We start from the raw sequence: 23,334 nt of genomic DNA, 5'->3' as shown, positions 1-23,334 counted from the left end.
AACCAAGAGCAATAAGGACGAAGTTAATCTGGAGATCAATCCTTTTTTCTAATATTGTGGTGAAGATTGAGATCCCGAAATTCGAGGGCGCCACTTATCCAGATGTGTTTATCGATTGGTTACGCATTGTTGAAAAGGGGTCTTTGACATCAAAGACTTGACAGAAGACCAGAAGGTCAAATTGGTTGCCATGGAATTGAGCAAGCAAGCTTCAATTGGCGGGAACACATTAAGAAGCAACGAATTTGTAACAGCCCGTTGTACACCGGTATTGTTAACATTCATTATGATATTATGCGCAGTTACAATCACAACAATTCATTTATAAAAATGCGAGTAAACTTTTTCTGTTTATTACGCGAGCATTTAAAACCGTAAAAAACGTAATAAATAAAAACTGTGACCATAACTGTAAACTCTTACAGAATACTTGTTTAAACTATTTTTAGATCTTATTTTACTCAATACAGGACACTAAGGGGTTCTCATAAACCCACTTAGCTAATTTCTCGATTTTACGTTTTCCACCCATCCGAACATGGTTTGGTTATTATTTTTCTGCGGACACGCCACACAAAAACATTCCTTCCTCTTTAGCTATATTTTCTTCTTACTTAAATACCTTTCCAATGAACCATCACACGAATCATTTCGATCTCGTTTGCTCCGGATATCGCCATTTGAAGTTGGACAAGCAAAACTACCAACCAACCCCAAAACAGCTCCAAACATCCTTCACTCCACGAATTACTGCAGAAAAACAATTCACTCAATTGCTCTAAAATTTTTATACCATTAACTAAACACCTCAAGCTTCAATTTGATATATTATACACTTAATTTGACCGAGAACCGAAGCGGGAATAATATTCCCAAAAACTGCCAGAAATAGACCCTGCACTGGTGCGTTCTGGACACTCTATGTTCGCAGGTTTCTACAGGGCTGCGTGAAACCCAGAAATTTCTCATATTTTTAAAAAATGTAGGGGACATCTCAAGCTTTAAAATGGCGTATGGAACGTCCCTATCGGACTTATATGGAGGGAGATATGCTCTCCCGAAGTTCATCTAAATTACGCCAATTCTACAGAAAATTCGCCAGAGTTTCCTTTGTTTTTCCTAAAATCCCCAAATTTGTAATTGCTTTCTAATACCTCAAATGTACCTAATAACCAATGGGTGGCACACACAAGGACCAACAATGCTTTGGGACACTTACAACCCAACTCAGTTTATAGTTATTGCACAATTTATACCATATGGCTCACTTTATAAATCCTTAACTTGTTTCAATCACCAATGTCCATTTACATGCAATTTCTCAACATACAAATAATTATAATCCTAAAATAGGCCTAAAGTCCTTCCATCATATTACATCATGTATCCATTGTACAATTACAATATTTCACTTACATATTACAACTTACAACTTCATAACTTTAATTACAACTTGAAACATAAACCTTAAAAGACATATACAACTAGACTTAAGCAAAATGACAAGAACAAATATGACTATGAAACTCATCCTACATACATCTGGGATGTTCATGCCCTAAGTCTAGCCTAGGCCAAATGGCCATCAAAATGCAAAAGTGCAAGTCCTCCAATGACTCATCCTACGGGCTTCTTGCCTGCCACTCCCGTGCAACTGCTACCTCCTGAAATAAAGCTCCCAAGACGGGGTGAGATATACGAATATATCTCAGTAACCCAGAGGTTCTGGAGAAAACTCCGCCCAATAGCTCACTCCGATGCATATAAATAATATAAAATAACCACTTTTCAAAACGGGATAAAACAAGAGATTTAGAGAAACTGAGGAATATAGGAATACAAAATACGACGAAGCGGGAATGGTAGCTACCAATACCACACAACGTCCTCGGCATATAAGCCTATGGGTCTCATCCAATGCGTGTTTCTAGAACATCAACCAAGGCACCCCTTCCATCCGCATACACCCGAGACTTCCTAGTGTGCTCCTATCCGGATCACACATCACGACCCTTGGTCAACTGGAAGTCCCTCTCGGAGACCTATCCAGTGGAAGTCCGAAACGCCTGAAAGTAACATTGTCTACTGGCCAGAGACTCGGTACATCCTATGTACCAACATACATACTACATGCATGATCATGTTATTCTACATTACTTACATACACTTCCTACCATAACCCTCAACGGGCATGGTTGAACACGCAAGGGGATCAAGCCCCAGTACGAAGAGGTTACCTCAATGTGTTTCTCCACTTAGCTCCAAGCAGTTTATGTTCCAAGCTTGTTACTCAACAGAATGCCTCAATCCCACTTGGTCCAGGACCAAGGGAAATCCACTGACTCACGGTTCGGGGTTCAAATCGACGAACGACAACCTACAATAATCATGTACGAACCGTCAGTACACGGCAATTATATCAAAATGCGAAAAACGTGAAAACCCCCTACACCCTTGTAAGTTCGGCCTTCTTAGGCTTATTTCACAATTTATTTTCTAAATTTTCTTTCTCATTTTATTATACTTCCTTAGGTTGCCAACAGGCTACACCAAGTGCCGTTTTTCCATTTTACGTCTTTTAAACAACGTTTTGCCTCATATTTTATTCTAGGATCCTTTATGGCATTTAACACCCTCAATTATTTTTCATTGATTCTTTCACTTTCCAAACCACCACACCACCCATCTAAATACCATTTAATACATTATACATCATTCAAACACTGTCAACAACACCAATTCCCCTCTTTTGCCCAATGGCCGAAAATTCAACATGGTGACCTGCAAGGGATTTCCATCAATTCCAATTACTCCACACCTCACACAATCCTATTATATCATCATATAATTATACCACAACTCACCAATCCAATCCCAATGCATTTTCAAATTTCAACGTCATGACACCTCAAAATTTTCTAAGTTACACAATCATAGTTTTCACCAAAAATTTTCATTACATTTATAGCTAATACACATTATTTTAAGACATATTCATGTACAAACTTTTATCAATTGAGCTCTCTAAACACATCAATCACAAAATCCCCCTTTAGGGTTCAAGAAATCAATCACATGATTCAACCGTTTAAAATACAAGGAAACTCACTCAAATGCAAGGCACAAGGCTCCTCCTAACCATACTCCACCATTGGAGCACCTAGAATCTCCATGAACACAAATCTCCTAGCTTGAGCCGCGGCCAAAAGGGAGGAATATCTCAAAATCTATTGGTTTTCAAGGCTTGGGAATACCACAAATGGCTTTAGAAGGCAATTTCCAACAAGTTTCAACACAAATTTTACTTGATTTGGTGCTTGGATGAGTGATTAATGGAAGGATAAAGTTTGAACGAAAACTTAGAAGGGAGAGGGAGAAGGGCGCGGGTTTCATGAGAGAGAAGGGAAGAGAAGATGATGAATAGTGAGGGGAGGTGATGTGGCTTAAGTGGATTTGAGTGGGGTGGGGCCCACCGCCATCTCACGCGATTCAAACTTATTTGAATTTCCCTCCGATTTCACTAAATGTCCATAAATTTAAAACCTATTTAGAAACTCTAATTTTTAACATTAACCATTATCCTTTAATTATATTTGATAAGATGAATCTTGAGTTTTCCGGTCGTTCGGAGAAAACGTTGTTTTAAGCTGTTGCGCGCGTTGTTGGCACGCTTCCCCAAAATAACTTAATTCCATCAAATTTTATCAGAAATCATATTTCCTAGTTCTATAGACCATTTATAACTCATATTTGAAACCTAGAGATCAAAACTCACTCGACACATTTTACGGTGCAATCGTACGCGGCATTTCGACCCGGTAAAACACTATTCATTGAATTTTTTGAAACTTGCCTAACCATTTAATTTTTCGTTCTGAATCCATTTCCAGGGTTATTTTTACCATCTGAGACCTCCTACTTAATTTTTATCTTCCTAGGGTTGCGTGTTGGCTAATTACCGTTTTGTCCTTTCTTTGTATTTTGGCCTAATCTTCAGGATTTTCACTAATCCTTCACTTAATTACTCATTTAATATTTTAATACTTAATTTAGAATTGCGAGGTGTTATAGAATCAGAGAAGGAAAGTTGAAGATCAAGAGTTGGAATAAGATCAAAAGATTGTTACAACATAAATTCTTACTTATTCGCTACCAGCACGAGGCATTTATTGAATGCCACAATCTCAAGCCGCAAGACATGTCAATTGGACAATATACTGCTGAATTTTACCATCTGTGGATATATTGTGATGTTGCAGAAGAGGATGAGCAATTGATTGCTCATTACTTGAGAGGATGGTGAGCTGTGATTTTCGATGTCGTATACCTGCAACAATATTGGTCATATGAGTATTGCTGAATCATAGGTCAAGAAGACTATGTTTATGAAGTTTTGATGATAACAAAGCAACAACAAGTACCAACATAGCTCAACAAGAAAGCTCTAAATGAAAGGCATGGCAAAAAATTCTAAATGACACAAGAAGCCTATAACAAAGTGAAAACATGAAGAGAAGACTCAAATATACAAAGTCAAAGCTTAAGTCAAAGATTTCAAACTAAATGAAGTACAAGAAGACTCAAACTATGAAGACAATGAAGATTCAAGCACTTACTAGTTATATAGTACATTAAGAGTCTTAGAACTTATTAGGATTGAGTTTATTGAGTATTTAACTTGGAAAATGCAAAAATAAACCAAAAACTCATATAGGTGACACATATTCACTTTGATCATGCATACAATGTTCACACACATCAAGTGTTGTTATGCAAGTATGAAACATGATCATACATATATTAGAAGTCACTTAGGATCATTTAGAAGTCACTGGAAATCATTAAGATGCATTAAATTTAGAAAAACCAGCACGAAAACTGATTTCTGCATAAAAGTAATCGAATACTTTTTGCAAAGTAATCGAATACTTTTCTGGGTAGAAAAGTAATTGAATACTTGGTGAACAGTAATCGAATACTTTCTGGGTTTGAAGAAGTATTCGAATACTCCCCGAAAAGTAATCGAATACTTTCTGTTATTAGTGACTTAAACTTGAAGAAATTCAAATTTTTTGATGCCCAACGACTATAAACGACTAATAACTCATTGAGCATCTATAAATACATATCATTAGGGTTCTAAACACATGAATTAACACTGAAACACTCAGAATCAAGAAATCTCAGAATTGAATCCATATTGACTTGTTTTTGCACATCCTTGCAAAAAATCTCAATTACTCTCTCATCTCTCAATCTTTTTCTGTTCTTTATTTTTTGTTTGAATGTAGAGAGGTGGCTCTACATCTGTTTAGCAAGAGTGAATTGCTGTAATTGTTGGAAAGACAATTGGAGTGACCCTAAAGGTTTAGGTTAAATGTGATCAAGGTGTGATCATAGACTTGTAAAATTCAATTGTAAAAAAGTTTCTTCAAGCACCTGTTGGAAGCTTGATGTTAGTGAAAATGATCAACATACGTCTGGACGTAGCTCTCAAGTGGTTTAAAGAGTGAACCAGGATAAACCTTGGTGTGATTCTTCCTTACCCTATCTCTTTTGATTTCTATCAATTGAATTTCATTTTGGTTCTTGATATACGTCATATTGAATCTATATAAAGGTTTATGATCATTACGTTTATGTTTTAATTCATTCTTGCATGGATTCTTGAAAAGGGTGAGCATATACATTGAAATTCTCTTATTTCCTCTTCAAATTTGATCCGCTGCATATTCTCTCTGAATTGATATTATAAGAATTGTTTTAATTCTGTTTTGTATTGAGAAATAAGATTACATTCTGTTTGAATTGATTTTGGTTGATATACTAGTCAAAAACTTGATTTTTGAATTGTTTCTTGAATTTCAAGTAACACACAATTCACCCCCTTCTCTTGTGCGATTATTTAGCCATCTTTTCTTTTCAACGATGTATGTCGACTGGTTTTGAAGGTTGATAAATCTTTAGTTTATCATGTTTTTAAGGTTAATATCAATTGAATTACATAGTCAAATGCATGAAAACTTAGGTTTTATAGTGAAAAAGCATGAAAGTTAGATTGTGATCTAATATAAATTGTTCTTGCATGTTTTTAAGGTGAATTGATTGGAGTAAGAATGAAGTAAAGGACTTAGAGTAGAAGATTGAAGATCAAAGAAGTCAACAAAGCACGTTCTTGAAGCAAATTTGAAGTTTTGAGGAGCACGCTTAGTGGGCAATTAGAGCAAAAGCAGCCAATTACTACTGGGACTGGGAGAGCATGCTTTATCACTCTATAGCTCGCTAAAGCACGCAAATTACGCAGAAACATGAAAATGTTTTGGAAAGTACGCTACCATGCAAGATTCTTCTTTCAAAAAGCGTGCTCCAAAGAGCTTTAGCATGCTCATGCAGTACTTCAAGGTTTGTTCAACGCGCTAACCAATACTTTAACGCGCTAAGGCGATCCAACTTAAGGCCCCAATTTTGGAATTCACTTACGGCATGAAGTTGACACATATAAAAGGAGAAATTCATAATCTTTGAAATAAGTTTTGATAATTTGGAATAACTAAATCCTAACTTGGTGATAGAAGCAGATCTTTCATGCTTTGGAGCATTGGGTGCGAGTTAATTTCAAAAACACGTTGGGAGCTCTGAGGACTGACAACGCCATCAAGCCAATGGAGTTTGGGGAACCTTTATTGCTTTCTCTTGTTTTTGATTTCTCTATGCTATGCTAGATTTCTATGTAGTTAGGGGTAGATGGATCTCAATTAATTCTTTATATTTATGAATTAAATTGTCTCTGTAATTTCCTTTTTTATAATTGAATGAATTTTTCTTTTCTTAATGCCTTCTATGAGTTTGATCTTGTAGATTAATTTAGGGTGATTGTATTATAATAAGAATGTTGATGCATGAACCTTGTTTGATAAATTCATTATAATCCTTGTGATATAGGAATAGACATAGGATAATTATGCAATCGTACGATTCTTGATCTTAATGCATGTTTTCTTGAGGAATAACCGAGGAACTAGGGTTCTTTCAAGATCATATAGAATTGGGGTGTCAATGAATTGAGCCGTAATTAATTTAGAGTAATCGATTGACAATATATTAAGGGCAGATACATAAAGATTTAATTTATAACATTAAGAGGAAATAAAGCATTAATTTAGATTTCATTTTTCTTTTATTGTCAAAACAACTACCATTATTTACTTGTCTATTAATTCTGCAATTTTATGCTAGTGCTTAGTTTTAAGTTTAAATTCAAAGATTCTCGTAATTGTTTGTCCAAATAAAGCGTGAATAGTGAACTAGTGCTTGAACTCAAATCCTCGTGGAAACGATCTCATACTCAGATACATTTTATTACATTTATGACAGGTGCACTTGCCGAAGTCGCAACAACTTTTTCTGATAGCGACAATGTAAAAGAAAGGGAGGTACTTCAAAATTCCAACCTAGATTTTCTGATAACGAGGAGTTATTGGGCTAAGCAAATAACATTGGTGCGAGGAAGACTCTTTCTAACCCTAAACCAACAAGCAAAGAAAGATCAACCAGCGGATGAGCAAAAAAGATAGGTATTGTGACACAGAGGTGTTTCGAGTGTTAGGGGGTTAGACATTTCGCTACAGATTGTCCAAATCAGTAGATTGTGATGCTTATTGAAGCTTCAATCTATGATGAGGTCTCTGTCTGTTATAAATCCAAAGAAGAGCAAATCTATGAGTATCCACTCTATGATGAGGTCCCTATCTATGATGAATTCGATGAATAGCAAGATGATGAGAATCAAATTATGGATGCTCCGGTTCATGATGAGTTCCCTATCTATGATAAGTATGATAGGGAGCAAGACGATGATAATCCAAAGGCGGAAGAAATCCTTTACATAGATTTTAGTGTAAAGTCAAATTTTAGAAATTCTAATATCTCTCACAAAGATGAAGTTTTATCCAAAGATGCCATGGAGAATGATCCTTCATTCAAAAAGTCTTTAATTTGTAAGAAAAATTATGAACTTGAGCACAACGGACAAAGCAACCTCGTGCTCCATGGAGATAATGATTTAGTTTTTGGTAGAAGTTTAATTGGAGATCGTCAGGGGCAATTGGACTTGATGTTACCTCAGGCAGAAATTTTCTATGACAGATCATATACGCGATCACTGAACCAAACTACAGGCAATAGTCCTTTTGGGATTGTCTATGGGTTTTATCCACTTACTTCCTTAGAACTCGCATCATTTCTAGTTCTCAAGCACTTTAGTTTAAATGTAGATGAACATAATATTAGACAAGTGGCTTCAATACTCAAGAAGGGGGTGAATTGAATTTTATAAAATATTTTTGCAAAAAACCTCCTTTGATATTTTAACGCATATTTCTACAATTAAATGATTTATCAAGGAAAAATCTAAGTGTGGGAACTAGTGTGTGATTAATAAAATAAGCTAGTGAATAAATAAATACAATCTAACGATGAAATTTTAAGACTAAAGTAAAGAGTTCAAGGTTAGAGAAATTGCAAACTATATGTATCTTGGTTCGGTCACCACCACCATGACCTACGTCCAGACTGAAGCAGCTCGATCAATCTTTTTCACTAACTATCAAGCTTGAGGGTGCTTGCTAAACCACTACAATCTTTCAAGACTTCAGGCTCTTGGTGCCTTACAATTTCCACTCCAAATTTTCTTAAGAATTTGGTAACCTCTCAAGTACAAAGGGTTCATTCCCCTCTCAATTCAAGAAATCAAATAGAGGTGTTTAATAATGGCTAAGTACTCTTAAAGTGCAGATTATACAAGTTGAAGAACTAATAGGTGTATAACTTTAAATGAAAGATGAGCTCAAGCATATGTAATGATCAAAGTGTGTAATCAATGAGCAATAATTAGTTAGAAGGAGTAATAATGGTTTTGTAAATGATCTATGGTCGTCCATTGTTGATTACTGTTGATGCAAGTATATATAATGACACCTCCAACAAAAACTAGCCGTTTATAGCCATTGGGGTCCGTACATATCCAGATATTTCTTGGGCTAATATCCGTATATTGATATCCAGATATTGAAAATCCAATATCTGGATATTTCATGGCAGCACTTCTTTTGCACGAAATCTGGAATTCTTTCCATTCAAAATGGCTTTTATTACTTGGAACACACGTAATTAGGTATAGAAACTATTTCTAAGTGTTCAATTCATGAAAATACCTTTCCAAACCAATTTTGACATATTAAACCATTCATTTTGTCATTTTTCAATGCTTAGTGTTCAAGATGTATTCTTTCAAGTTCAAATAAATTTTCAAGATTGTGAACATGTGTGTTTACATTGTGCAATGTTGCTCATGTGCTCAAATTATGTTAAAAACTTCTGATGCACTTTTGACTTATTAAACCAAGGTTTGTAAGCACATTTTAGTCAATTATATGAATGACTTGAGCTCAGACAATGCTATATGCTATACACCTTTACATAACTTTCCTAAGTCGACTTAGCTTCATGCTTTAAGACTTGATGCTTGACGTTGCATTGCTTTCACATAGACTTGGATTCTTTTGGTTGTTGCTTCTTTTAAAGCTCTTGAATGTCCTTCTTTAAGTTTGTTTGTTATCATCAAAACTATGTTGACATGTCATCATCAAGTGTATCAACTTTGAGTGCGTGGCAACCACATCATCACTTTGATTCTACACATATCAAGCATATCAAAGAATTGCATTCACAAGTTCTATCTTCAATTAAGGAATTTGGTGATATTGTACTAGAAGAGTTATCACCAAGATTACCACCTGAAAAAGTTGATATCAATGAAGACGAAACAGATTCGAAGGCGAATCTTTTCCTAGCGGGGGAGGATGATGCACCCGAGCTAGCCGACTCAGATTGGGCTTAAATTTGGATAGGCAACTTGAAATAGGCTATTCATCACTTTGCCATGAGCATCAATAGTTTTGGGCTTTCCATAATTTAGGACTTTACAATAATTGTTAGTTATTTACTTTTTTGTTATTTCTTTGATTATGTTTGAGTGTGCGTTGATTGTGCGTTATCTCCTTTGATTGCGCATAATTCTTTGATTTTGTTTTCATTTTGTTTTGTTTTGTTTTGCTTATTTAAGGCATGGAGAACCCTATTGTTATTTGGTTGTTTTTGGTTAATAAAATTTAGAAAAGAAAAATAGTTATTTTCTCACAATCCTTATTTTTTTTGTCTTTCTTTCTGTTTAGTCAACGAGTTACTGCTTCAGCATTAGATTACATAAAGAGACTTATACATAACAATTTTTTCAAATGGTAATATCAATGTAAAGAGCTTACCAAAAAACCAATATCAATGTAAAGACCATACACTTTTTTTTATAAATGACTTGTTTGTAAATTAAAAAAAAAATTACATTTTGAATAACTAAGAAAAATATTAATGCCGAAGCAGTAATTAATTGGCTAAACAGAAAGAAGAACGAAACAAGGATTGCGAGAAAATACTATTCCTCTTTTCTTAATTTTATTTAACCAGAAACTTGCCACGTCTACAAACTAAAATTGCTATCTATTATAGCAAATTTACACGCATGACATTTTAAAAAAATTCACTACATTATATTTGAAAAATTATTTTTAGAGTATGTCACATTTGTGTCACTGTTCCAAAATTCTTTGAGGCAAACTTGAAAACAAGTCATCCTACTAGGTACCTGATCCGGGTAAGTTTCTTTCAGGGCCCAAGAGCCAGAGAGGAGTTTTTATAAAAAAATAATAATAATAATAATAATAATGAGAAAAAGTTGGAATTGAAAAAAAAAAAAAAAAAAAAAAAAAACAACAACAGAGAAGAAGGAGAAAATAAAGGCTGTCACCCAGGTCACCCTATCTAGCTTTTCTCGTGGTCGAAATGATTCTCTCTCTCTCTCGTGTCCTTAAATTTCAATTTCAAATGCATTACACACTCTCTCTCCGTGTATATATACCCCTCTCTTCCTCTTTCCCTTTCTCTACTATTATATCTTGTTTGTGTAGAGCCCTCAATCAGAGAAGAGAGAGATATAGAGAGAGTGTGTGTGTGTGCAAAGCCATCGTCTTCTTCTTGGAGCTTGGCTTTGTTTATCCTCCATCCATTTTCTTTTATCTCGCTCGCTATTTCAAGGTAATCATTTCCCTATCTGTATCTAACTCCCTTCATTCAGATCACTTCAGTTAATTTTGCTTGCACTATAGCTTTGCTGCAAAGTACTTTTCTTTTTGCCGATTGTTTTCCACTGCAATCTCTAATATTTATCCTTAGATTTGTTTAACAGTGCTCTATTTGTTTTTGTTTTTTTAATTATCTGTGTGAGATTGCTACCTACTTCATCAGAATCAGATCTGGAACTTTACACTTGCGATTCATAGTACTTGATCTGTATAACTGATTCGGGTAGATTATGGTTAAGATGCTGGTGATGCCTATCGCATACCACTCTATCCGGTTCTGGTCTTGTAAGACCCGAGATCTTGGAGTTTTTTTTATAAAATAGACATTTTTTTAAATAAATAAATAAATACAGATAGTTGTTTTATATGTATATCGGCCATCGATTCAATTTCGGTGTTAGATTTAAAATGATCCTGGTTTTGTTGATTTGTTGGCAGTTTTATTGTCTGATCTAGTTTTTGTGTGGGGATCTCTTTTTATTTTTTCTTCTTTTTTATCATTGTTTTTTTCTTTATAGAACTTCATTTGGTACTTTGGACTTTAAGATATCCTGAGTTAGAGGAAATTTAAGGTTTTAGTATATATCCTATTGGAGAAGCTTAAGATTACAAGTTTCGCATGTTCTCATCCTACTTTTATTCTGCAACATTGTGACTTTTTTCTATTTATTTCTAAATTTTAGCAGTTTCGCATAAAAAATGTAACGGATCGTCTCATTTGACTTTTTTTAATTTTTTTTTTTTATCTTCTCTGTTTTCTTTGAAACCCTCAATTTATCTACGTAATTTAAAGTAGATTTTATAATACTGATCTATTTCATTACCCTGCTTTCTTTCCATCTTTTGTGTGCGTGTTGTACACAATGTGCTTTTGCTGTCTCATGTACAAAATTATATTTTTTAAGTAAACCTAATCTTCAAGTCTGTAAGTTGCAGGGTTCTGCAGGTTGTCCATTCAAACTTGTTAGTACTGACACTCTATTTCATGCATATTGCAGATTAGTAAAAGATGGCCGATGCCGAGGATATTCAACCCCTCGTATGTGACAATGGAACTGGAATGGTGAAGGTTAGTACTTTGTAGTTTTTTTCTCAGGTGTAAGTGCATTTATTAGTCTTGATTTCATTACTGAACGATTTATTAATATATGGCCGGTGAATAGGCTGGATTTGCTGGGGATGATGCTCCTAGGGCTGTGTTTCCCAGTATTGTTGGCCGACCTCGTCATACTGGTGTTATGGTTGGGATGGGTCAAAAGGATGCCTATGTTGGTGATGAAGCCCAATCAAAAAGAGGTATTCTTACTCTGAAGTACCCCATTGAGCATGGTATAGTCAGTAACTGGGATGACATGGAAAAGATCTGGCATCACACCTTTTACAATGAATTGCGTGTTGCTCCTGAGGAGCACCCAGTGCTTCTAACTGAGGCTCCACTCAACCCAAAGGCCAACAGAGAAAAGATGACCCAAATCATGTTTGAGACCTTCAATGTGCCGGCCATGTATGTGGCCATCCAGGCTGTCCTCTCCCTTTATGCAAGTGGCCGTACAACTGGTTTGTATTTGTTTCCATCTGTATCAGTTAATACTTTTGTCATCACATCATTCTATCACTGAATCAAATCCTTTCTGAAACAGGTATTGTTTTGGACTCTGGTGATGGTGTGAGTCACACTGTGCCAATCTACGAGGGTTATGCACTCCCTCATGCCATCCTTCGTTTGGATCTTGCTGGCCGTGATCTAACTGACTCTTTGATGAAGATCCTCACTGAGAGAGGGTACATGTTCACCACCTCAGCTGAGCGGGAAATTGTTCGTGATATGAAGGAGAAGCTTGCATATGTTGCCTTGGATTATGAGCAAGAACTTGAGACTGCAAAGAGCAGTTCTTCAGTTGAGAAAAACTATGAGCTTCCTGACGGACAAGTTATCACAATTGGAGCTGAGAGATTTCGTTGCCCAGAAGTTCTTTTCCAGCCATCTATGATTGGAATGGAAGCTGCTGGAATTCATGAGACAACCTACAACTCTATCATGAAGTGTGACGTGGATATCAGAAAGGATCTGTATGGTAACATTGTTCTTAGTGGTGGCTCAACTATGTTCCCTGGTATTGCTGACCGTATGAGCAAGGAGATCACTGCCCTTGCTCCTAGCAGCATGAAGATTAAGGTTGTGGCACCACCGGAAAGAAAGTATAGTGTCTGGATTGGAGGATCAATCCTTGCTTCCCTCAGCACCTTCCAGCAGGTGATTGATTGTTTTATTACAAATTATCACTTCGGGATGTATCCCAATTAGATTGAACTCTAAAACATGTTTTGGTTTTGCAGATGTGGATATCTAAGGGTGAATATGAGGAGTCTGGGCCATCCATTGTCCACAGGAAGTGCTTCTGAGTCCAAAAGATGCTTTAATGGTGAGTTATATTTTGCTGTGGTTGCTTTTTTCGTGTCTGTGTCATGTCATGTGAACTTTGTTGCCATGGATAAGAGATGAGATAGGATCGTTGGAGGGTATATTCCGAGCTTGATGTGTATCATATTTTGTGTGCGGCCCTCTATATGTGGCGGGCACAGAGTTGTTAAGAGGCAATTTTAGCCTTATAATTCATTTATGCCTTCTTAAGTAGGTTGTCTGTAGCAAGAGAGTGATTGTGATGTTTATTTTATTTCCTTTCTCCCCCTTTTCAAAGTTTAACATTTGAAGGTTTTTCCCCCTTGGAACATTAATGTGAATGTCTATAGCTATATGTATCGAAAAAATTTATAATATTGTCAGTACGCGCTATTCTCAATTGAGCTCATACGTGAATTACTTGCCCAATAAATTAATGGTGCTTATCGGCTTAAGTTCTTTAATATAGAAAATGGCAGTGAGGTGTTATGCTCTTTCTGTTTTGTTACTTGGTGACGCCTGCAAGTAGTAATACTGTTACTGATCGCCAACTCTGTTCTTGGAAAGGGTTGGTTTACTTGCACGATCCCTAAATTAAAATGAGTACGAAGGGAAGGGAAATTGTCTATATGCTCTCTAATTTCGCAATTTAATAAATTTAATAGTATATATGATTATGCCGTCCACAACTAGTTTGGGATGAATGCGGTGTTGATGTTGATGATATGATTATGTAGTGTTACTTGTTTTGTTTTTAATGGAGTAGTATTGGAATTTCAGAATAGGCAAGAATACTCTCTGACCACCAAACCTAGGCCCTAGTTGGTAGACGATACAATATAAATGAAGAATATTGTCACTGTATGTTTAATAAATGCAAAGGACTGTTTAAAAAAAAAAGTAAAATGAAATCGGTGCGTGTAACATATTAAGTTGTATAAACAAACTATGAACGAATAGAAGTGAGAAGCCAGAATGAAGAATTTCACTCGTTTGGATAGGATTAAGATGAGAGAGGTACAAAAACACTGCAAATTAGGTGTGATGTATGTGGTAACCAATCGTGACCGTCAGATTGAGCGCTCACTAAACGCTCCTTCACTCCTGCGCAATAACAACCAGTCTTCCAAATTTCAATCTCCCCTCAAACCCTCATCCTCTATTATAAATCCCCCAATTTACTCGCCATTTCTCTTCAGTCTCCACCTAAAACTGCCTTGTAGAATTGAGTAATGGCCGTACCAAGCAATCGGTACGCAAGTCCACCGGCAAAGCCCCAAGGAAGCAACTTCAACCTTCAAATGATTTGTTCTGACTTGATTTTCATAGTAGTTATTGAGCATACGCTAACACAGTGGCTGTTCCATGTCCCTTTGCCTCCAGATTTTGTTGAAGTTACAAGTTGTTTTCTAAGCAAATATGATGTTTAGTAAACTATCCTCAATTTGGCTTTTTGACTGTACTAATGCGTTTTTTTGAAATATTTCATCGGTTTAGTTCTTTGACCAAACGTATTACCAGACTAATGTAGGAAGACGCACATTGGCATACAGATTGAAATGCTTACATGATACTCAAGAAACGCGCACATGATACTAACGTATTTAGACGCGCACATGGTACTAACGTCTCTGGAGGCATATGTGCATGTCTCATTTTTGTTATCACATGAAACTTGTATGTGTCAGGTGCATGACTAACCGCGTAGTCACATGATACACGTCTTCCTGCATTAGTCCGATAATACGTTTGGTTAACTAACTGATGGAATATTTTGAAAAACGCAGTTGTTAGATCAAAAAGCCCCTCAATTTCAAATGTATCTTCTTTTCAAAGAAACTGGGGCTTATGAAAGAAGAGATAATGAGTCTTTCTTCTTATATTTTCTTCATTCCTTCCTATTTTTACCTCCTCCGGAGCGAGTGCTGCCTTCTTGTATATGTGTTTGTAAAATTAAATGCTATTTTCAGAAGCTTATACGATTATATTTGATTTTTATTATTATTTTTAGTTAAAAAATAAATTTCATATAAAAACATGTTTATATAAAGTGTAAACATAAACTACCCGTTAGAGACCATAATAATTCTAGGAAATTGTTTCTGAGTTACCAACTCACCATCAATGAGTTGGAGATAATAATAAGCCTTCGGGTTTTACAAAATAGCAAGCAGGAAATTTGGTGGGTTGTGACATACGTGCGCATTCCGCTTGTACAGAAATTGAACTCAAGAAAATCTCAATCAACACTCGGGAAACCCTTCATAAATTCATCTAAATCACATAATAATACTAAGGGTCCGTTTGGATGAGCTTTTTTTCAGTTAAAAGTTACTTTTTTTTCAAAAAAAAAAGTACTTTTATTACAAAGTGCATTTGGATGGATGACGGATTTAAAAAAAAAGCAGAAGTCATAAAAAAAGTCAAAAATTTGTTTTTTCCAAAAGTTAAAAATTTTAACTTTTCAAAAAAGCAAAAGTTAAAAGCCAATTTTTTTTTCAAAAATAAAATATTTTTTAAAAACCTAATCCAAACACACAATAGTTTTAACTTTTATAAAAAGCACTTTTAAAATAAGTAGATATAAAAGTAACTTTTTTTAAAAGTTAATCCAAACACACAATAAAACTAAACTTTAATCAGAAGCAGCTCGCTTCAAATATTACGCATGCAAAGCATGTACAGCTGATAGTTGTTGTATATTTTCCTTGGGTGTTTCGTTTTCTCCTTGCTTCGTTAGCTCTACAAACTCCATAAGCTGCGTTATCAACAGACACATTAGAATTTATTGACGAATTCCAAATTTAAGTCAAATCAGGAAATGAAAAAAAAGCTAGTTAATTGCAATGAAGACATCCTAGAAAACTCACAATCCTTCTCTTTTCATGATTGTAATGAGGCGATATATTGATGATCACACAAAACTCTGTTTATAATAAAATGTGCAAGTTTGTAGTCTCTTACCGTAGTCCGAATAATGAGGTCTGGGGGATTCTTCTGGGTGATATTGAAGAGACATAACTCTTTTTTTTTGTGTGTGGAAATAGAGACATAACTCTTTGAACAGGGAAGCAAGACCAACACAACTTCCGCATTAATTATTAACAAAAATTAAAAGCAAAAACAAAAAATATTTTCTTGATCAAACATGTTCTAAGGTTGCAGTGGCCGTTGACTCAATTGGTAATTTGGTATAATCATGTCATATGAGTTATGTTGCAATGGCCCTTGGGTAACGCCTACAAGTTGTAATAATTGGTACTTTCGATCTTCAATAATGTTCTTGGAAAGTGTTGGTTTACCTGTTCTATCCCTAATTTACAACAGGACAAAGGGAAGGAAAAATGCTTTGCTCCTTATGTTATGGACCTGAATAAGGTCCACATCCACAAGAAGTCCAAACTATACAAGCTCAAAGGTAAGCACTATAAATAAGAGCTAAAGACCACATGTATGATTGATCTCTTTCTAACCCTGTTTTATGCAATCACACAGCGCGCACACACACCCCCTTTGGCTAAGGCCGTGACATAGTGTGTAGTGATTCACTGACTCCAAGATACCTAGTAACTAGAGAGAAAGTACTAGATCCAACATCAAATATCTAACATAGGGTTAGACAACTCTGTCTCAGGCAGAACATTGGCGCCGTCTGGGGGAATAGAGACTTTTCCTTGCGATTACGTGTTTTAAATCCATCGAACGAAATGGTGAGGGCAACGAGAAGTGGATTTCGACAACCCTCAAGTTCGAATCTCAGACATCAACCCATTCCCCCCATTAGGGAGGATCCATCAGGACAACGCATCGTCCAGGATCGTCAGCAGCAACAGATCTCGGATCCCGACGCGGTGCACATCAGTGATGTACATTCTGACTCAGCATCAACTCCAGTGGTTAACCCAGATGCCCCATATGTACACGGGCTACAACCGATTGGAGAGCAGGCTGTAAATGTTGTGTCGACGCCAAACGGTGCAACAAATGATCCACGAGTGACAGATCTAGTTGTTGTTGCAGTGCTGCGAAGAATGGAGGAGATGGAAAAAAGGAATGAGCTTCAGAGAGAAGAAGATGCAAGGTAGATTCGAGAACTAGAAACTCGACTCTGGTGAGTTACCAACTCGGACCCCGAACGAGCTATAACGCAGGTCATGACTGACCTGAGGATCACGAATCCACAGCAGAACAACAATGAGCGAACCCAGAATCCAGTGAGGAACGCTAATGGCCGACATCAAAGGGTTGTTACTAACCCGGTACGTCATCAAGAATCTCGGCGTGAAGGAAGCCGAGATGCAAGGGGAACGGTAAGGAAAATAGACCTCATGCATGATAGGCATCTTCTTAGAAACCCGGATGGAGGAAGAGGTGCAACAAGGCAGATGGAGAATAGCCATCCACTGGGTGACGGGCACCCGTTCAGGAACCCGGATGATGTATCCGGGGTCTATAGAAGGAAATACAATAGGGGGCAGTACAATGATAGTCCCTTCGTGGACGAGATTGTTGATGCACCCTTTCCAGAAAATCTGAATTTATCAGAGCTTCTCAAGTATGACGAAACGCAGGATCCTCATGTGCACTTGGATGCCTTCGACACGACCATGTACATCAAGGGGATAAAAAAACCTTTGATCACGCGACTCTTCGCAACTACGTTAACAGGAGCGGTTCAAACATGGTTTTCATCATTGCCAGCGGGATCCATCAGATCTTTTGAAGAATTTGGTGGAAGATTTTTGCTAAATTTTGCTACTAGCAAAAAGCAACCAAAGTCAGAATTTGCGCTAGGGAAGATAAGGCAGCAACCTGGTGAAACACTGCAGAAATACCTGGATCGGTTTAAAATGGTCGCCTTGCAGGTTCTGGGGTTGTCTGAAAACGTACATCTGCACCTGGTGATAGCAAGGTTGCATGGCTCTTCTAGGTTAGCCAAGTCCATATACAAAGAACTAGCTCGAACCTTGGTAGAGTTCACAGCGCGGTCAAAGAAGTATTTGGAGCTCGAACAGATGGAAATCGAGAATATGGATCAGAGGCACCATCCTAACCAAATAGAGAAACCCAGAAGTCGAAGGCAAAATGATTTTCGAGGTAAAAGACAAGATGACAGAATTTCGGTGAGGGGAAGATTTGAGAAATACGCACCCTTAAATTCACCTAGGTCGCAAATCTGGAGGGAAGTGGCCTCAACGGAGATGAAGAAGGTAGATAGACCCCGGCCTTTGCTGAATCAGACCGTGTTAGACCAATCTTGGTATTGTGCATTTCATGATGGGCCTGGCCACACTACTGATGAATGCTGGGATCTGAGAAATGCGATTGAAAAGTATGTCAGAGATGGAAAACTGCGTCAATATCTGATCAGAACTCAAGGATGGAAGAACAACAGGAAAAGAAGAGGAGGCCGGCCTATGAGCCCACCAAAAGAAAAAAGATTCAAGGAAGAAGGCCGAGGCAAGAAGCTGGCCAGAGAAGAAGATGAATTTGTGGAGCCGGAGTTTGAATGCAATGTGATTAGTGGGGCTTTTGGTGGGGGAGGCGACACCATGAATGCTAGAAGAAAATATCTGAGTGAGGTGCTTTCGATACGGGAGCGACCTAAGTTTAAAGAAGTCGAACCAGAGCCTTCACTATTGTATTTCACCAGGAAAGAGTTGGAGGATGTGATGCCAGGACATGTGGATGGATTACTCATTACGGGAACGCTAGTCAATTGCAGAGTTAAGAAGATATTTGTAGACAACTGCAGTTGTGCCGACATAATCCTATGGCAGGCGTTCAAAAAAATGAATCTGGATGAGGAAGATTTGTAGCCCTGTAACACGGCCTTGATCGCATTCAACGGCCTTAATACTATTCCCAAAGGGTATATTGATCTTAGACTTACTTTAGGAACCAAAGAGGCGTACAAATCCGAAAGGGTAAGGTTTATTGTAGCCGAATTCCCTTCGGAGTATAATGTGATATTGGGAAGACCGACCATCCACAATTGGGATATGTTAGTTTCTACCAAACACCAAAAGCTTAAGATGATTGGTAAGCAGAATACGGTGATTACCATCGCCAGAGACCATAAGGAGTCTCGAGACTGCTATTTCAAATCGGTTAGAGCGGTAGAAAGCGATCCCGAACCTTCAGCCGAGGTTAAAAATAGTAGCAAACAAGACGGCTCGAGCCAGGAGAAGAAGACTTCGGTCAACATGGTGGAATTGGATATGAGGGATGATACTCAGATGCCGAGACCTGAACCCGATGGAGAATTAGAAGAAGTGATCATTGGGGAGCAGGGACAAACTGCAAAGATCGGTAAGGTCGTTAAGGGGTTGACGGACAAAGTAAAAGTCCAACTTATCGCATGTTTAAGGAACATCAAGGATGTCTTCGCTTGGAAGTCCTCAGAAATTCCTGGGTTTAACCCTGCTTTCTGTTGTCACAAGCTAGCAGTGTACCCAGGATCTAGGCCAGTAGCTCAGAAGAAGAGGAAGCTCAGCCCAGAATGTTGGCAGGTGTTAGAAGATCACGTGAAGGAATTGTTGGAAGCAGGTTTCATCAGGGAAATACAGTACACAACTTGGCTTTCCAATGTGGTAATGGTTAAGAAGCTAAATGGAAAATATAGGGTATGCACAGATTACATTGATTTAAATAAAGTGTGCCCTAAGGATGCATACCCTATGCCTAACGTAGACCAACTGGTTGATAGTTCATCCAAGTTCCAGATGTTGTCATTCATGGATGCTTATTCGGGGTATAATCAAATTCCACTACATCCGGAAGACCAAGAAAAGACAGCCTTCATTGCAGAGAAGGCGAATTATTGCTACAATGTAATGCCTTTTGGGTTGAAAAACTCAGGGGCCATTTACCAGAGAATGATGAATCAAGTATTTGCAGGCCAACTTGGCAAAAGTGTGGAAGTATATATAGATGACATGATAGTTAAGTCCTTGGACTCAAAGGTGCATATTGAAGATTTAGAGGCAACCTTTGAGAAACTAAGACAACGCAACATTCGGTTAAATCCGGCCAAATGTGCTTTTGGAGTACCTGCGGTGAAATTTCTTGGATTTATGTTGACTCACAGGGGCATTGAAGCCAACCCAGACAAATGTAGAGCCGTTCTAGAGATGAAATCCCCCACAAACAAGAAAGAGATACAACAATTGATGGGAAGGTTAGGCTCCCTCACTGGGTTTTTACCACGATCTGCAGAAACAACATTACCTTTCTTTAAGTTGCTTCGAAAGGAGGTGCAGTATGGATGGACTTTGGAATGTGAAGCCGCATTCCAAGAGATTAAGAGGCAGCTGGCTTCACCGCCAGTATTAACCAGACCAAGAGAAGGGGAGGCATTAATAATATACCTTTATGTGGGAGATGTTGCTGTCAATTCTGTCATAGTACAAGAAAATGAGGAAGGGAAGCAGCCGATTTACTTTGTGAGCTGGCTCCTACAGGGAGCAGAGCTCAGATACGAGAAGCTAGAGAAGGTGGCTTTCGCCTTGTTAACCTCGACTAGACGGCTCAGAGCATATTTTCAAGCACACCAAATTATAGTCAGATCGGACTTGCCAATTCGACAGGTCCTTCACAAGCCCGATTTGGCAGGAAGAATGATGGCATGGGCTGTGGAACTGTCAGAATTCGACATAGTTTTCAAAAGTCGTAAAGCAATCAAATCCCAAACATTGGTGGATTTTATTAGGGAGCTCACTTCAATCCAAAGAGAGAGTTCCCACAGCTCGGATACTTGGAAAGTATATGTAGACGGATCCTCTAACTCCAAAGGTAGCGGAGCCGGGGTTATCATAGAGAACCCAGAAGGTGTAGCAATTGAATACTCCTTGCAAATGAATTTTGAAACATCAAACAACCAGGCGGAGTACGAGGCCTTCATAGTCGGCCTCCATCAGGCTAAGGAACTCGGAGCACGAAAGCTGCAGGTTTACCGTGATTCCCAGTTTGTCACCTCCCAAATCGAAGGAAGTTATCAAGCTAGGGGACCATTGTTGACAAAATATCTGGACTCTGCGAGACAGCTAATAGTGGAGTTTGAAAAGGTGGAGGTCAGTCATATTCCAAGGAATGAAAATAGCAGGGCTGATATATTATCCAAACTAGCAAGCACCAAAGGATGGGAAAACCATAGGACGGTGGTTGAACAGAGTATCCCAGAACCCACATGTATCATGCAAATATCAGAGGTAGATGATTGGCGCTGCATTATCGTCAATTATCTAGAAAATAGGACGTTGCCCGCCGGAAAGGAGGAAGCTAGAAAGTTAGTTAAAGATGGAGCATCATATACCATGGTGGAAGGACAACTTTACAAAAAAGGTATCTATTCACCCTTGCTGAAGTGCTTAAGCTTGGATAGAGCAAGACACTTCCTATCTAAAATCCATGAGGGAATTAATGGCCAGCATATTGGAGGTAAGGCCTTAGCTCGAAAGCAGTTAGAGCCGGGTACTTTTGGCCGACTATGAGTAATGATGCAAAGGAACACGTGCAGAAATGTGATCAATGCCAGAAGCACGGAAAGAACCTGTTGGCTCTCCCAGAAGAGTTAAGTTTAATCACGGCACCATAGCCGTTCTTTAAATGGGGAATGGATCTTCTGGGTCCATTTGCAGCGGCTGAAGGCCAATTAAAATGGTTAATAGTGGCCGTTGATTATTTTACTAAATGGATAAAAGCAGAGCCGGTTGCTACGATCACTTCGGCTAGGGTTCAGCGTTTCTTTGAGAGAAACTTGATTTGTAGGTTCGGGATCCCAGCCGAGGTAGTTACTGATAATGGAACCCAGTTCACAAGTAAAGCCTTCCAGGAGTTGTTGCAAACCTTTATATCCGGTATCGCTTTGCGTCAGTAGAGCATCCTCAAATTAACGGACAAGCAGAAGCAGCCAATCAAGTCATCATAGAAGGATTGAGGAAGAGAATAGAGCAATCTGTTAAAGGAAAGTGGGTAGAAGAGCTATGTTATGTACTCTGGGGGTATAGAACCACAGTGCAGACGTCTACTGGGGAAAGCCCATTCAAATTAACCTATGGATGTGAGGCCATGATTCCGGTGGAGTTGGGAGAGCCGTCATGGAGAATAGTCCAAGCCCTGTCGCAGACGGAAGAAGAAAGTAGTAAGAAAGTAGCAGTGGAACTGGATTTGATAGATGAAGCTCGGGTTATGGCTCATTGCAAAAATTTTGTGGCAAAGCAGCTTGTTGCTAACTGGTTCAATAAGAAGGTAAAGCCCAGATCGTTCACGGTAGGAGATTTGGTTCTTCGAAGAGCAGACGTTGGCGGACGAAACACGACTGAAGGAAAGCTGGCTCCAAAATGGGAAGGGCCATTCAGAATTAAAGAAAGACTGTCAAAAGGAGCTTATGTGTTGGAGACTCCAAAAGGAAAAAGTATTATAAGGACATGGAATGCAGACAAGGTGAAGAAATACTTTAGTTGAAAAGAAGTGCAAATTTAATGTTTCCTTTTTTGTAATTGGAATTTTAAATTATGAATAATCGAATAAAGAAAGCATTTCTTCTAAGAATGTTTTTAATTATAAGCCGAGGTAATTGAACCCATCTTGCCAAAGGGCAAGATCGAGAGTTCTAGCCAGGCATAAAGCCCAGGTAATTGAACCCGTCTTGTCAAAAGGCAAGAACGAGAGTTCTAGCCAAGCATGAAGCCGAGGTAATTGAACCCGTCTTTCCAAAGAGTAAGGTCGAGAGTTCTA

General features: G+C 37.9%; 3 protein-coding genes across 3 annotated transcripts; all 3 read left to right on the top strand.

The window, feature by feature from the left end:
• Positions 1 to 10,966: 10,966 nt before the first annotated feature.
• LOC133307071 (actin-7) lies at positions 10,967 to 14,007 on the top strand. The gene is made up of 5 exons (XM_061507488.1): positions 10,967 to 11,148; positions 12,194 to 12,264; positions 12,359 to 12,752; positions 12,836 to 13,449; positions 13,533 to 14,007. Exons 2-5 carry the CDS (start codon positions 12,205 to 12,207, stop codon positions 13,596 to 13,598), a joined length of 1,134 nt encoding a protein of 377 aa, XP_061363472.1. The 5' UTR covers positions 10,967 to 11,148; positions 12,194 to 12,204; the 3' UTR covers positions 13,599 to 14,007.
• Positions 14,008 to 17,750: 3,743 nt separating this feature from the next.
• Positions 17,751 to 19,415, top strand: LOC133307076 (uncharacterized). The gene has a single exon (XM_061507496.1). The coding sequence runs from the start codon at positions 17,751 to 17,753 to the stop codon at positions 19,413 to 19,415; it is 1,665 nt and encodes a 554-aa protein (XP_061363480.1).
• Positions 19,416 to 19,631: 216 nt separating this feature from the next.
• On the top strand, positions 19,632 to 23,061 carry LOC133307075 (uncharacterized). The gene is made up of 2 exons (XM_061507495.1): positions 19,632 to 22,068; positions 22,430 to 23,061. The coding sequence occupies exons 1-2, from the start codon at positions 19,632 to 19,634 to the stop codon at positions 23,059 to 23,061; spliced, it is 3,069 nt and encodes a 1,022-aa protein (XP_061363479.1).
• Positions 23,062 to 23,334: the final 273 nt, after the last annotated feature.

This window comes from Gastrolobium bilobum, unplaced genomic scaffold (genome assembly GCF_033153095.1).
Source record: "Gastrolobium bilobum isolate Gb01-03AN ecotype WA unplaced genomic scaffold, APGP_CSIRO_Gbil_v1 utg20052, whole genome shotgun sequence".
NCBI classification, from domain to species: domain Eukaryota; kingdom Viridiplantae; phylum Streptophyta; class Magnoliopsida; order Fabales; family Fabaceae; genus Gastrolobium; species Gastrolobium bilobum.
Note: the sequence above shows the minus strand (reverse complement) of the source record. Positions and strands in the feature narration are given on the sequence as shown.

Coding starts and splice junctions, on each gene's coding strand:
- LOC133307076 (XM_061507496.1), top strand. CDS start 17,751: ATGACTGACCTGAGGATCACGAATCCACAGCAGAACAACAATGAGCGA.
- LOC133307071 (XM_061507488.1), top strand. CDS start 12,205: ATGGCCGATGCCGAGGATATTCAACCCCTCGTATGTGACAATGGAACT. Junction 12,753..12,835: donor TGCAAGTGGCCGTACAACTG/GTTTGTATTTGT, acceptor TTTCTGAAACAG/GTATTGTTTTGGACTCTGGT. Junction 13,450..13,532: donor CCCTCAGCACCTTCCAGCAG/GTGATTGATTGT, acceptor TTGGTTTTGCAG/ATGTGGATATCTAAGGGTGA.
- LOC133307075 (XM_061507495.1), top strand. CDS start 19,632: ATGATTGGTAAGCAGAATACGGTGATTACCATCGCCAGAGACCATAAG. Junction 22,069..22,429: donor TCGAAAGCAGTTAGAGCCGG/GTACTTTTGGCC, acceptor AAAGCCTTCCAG/GAGTTGTTGCAAACCTTTAT.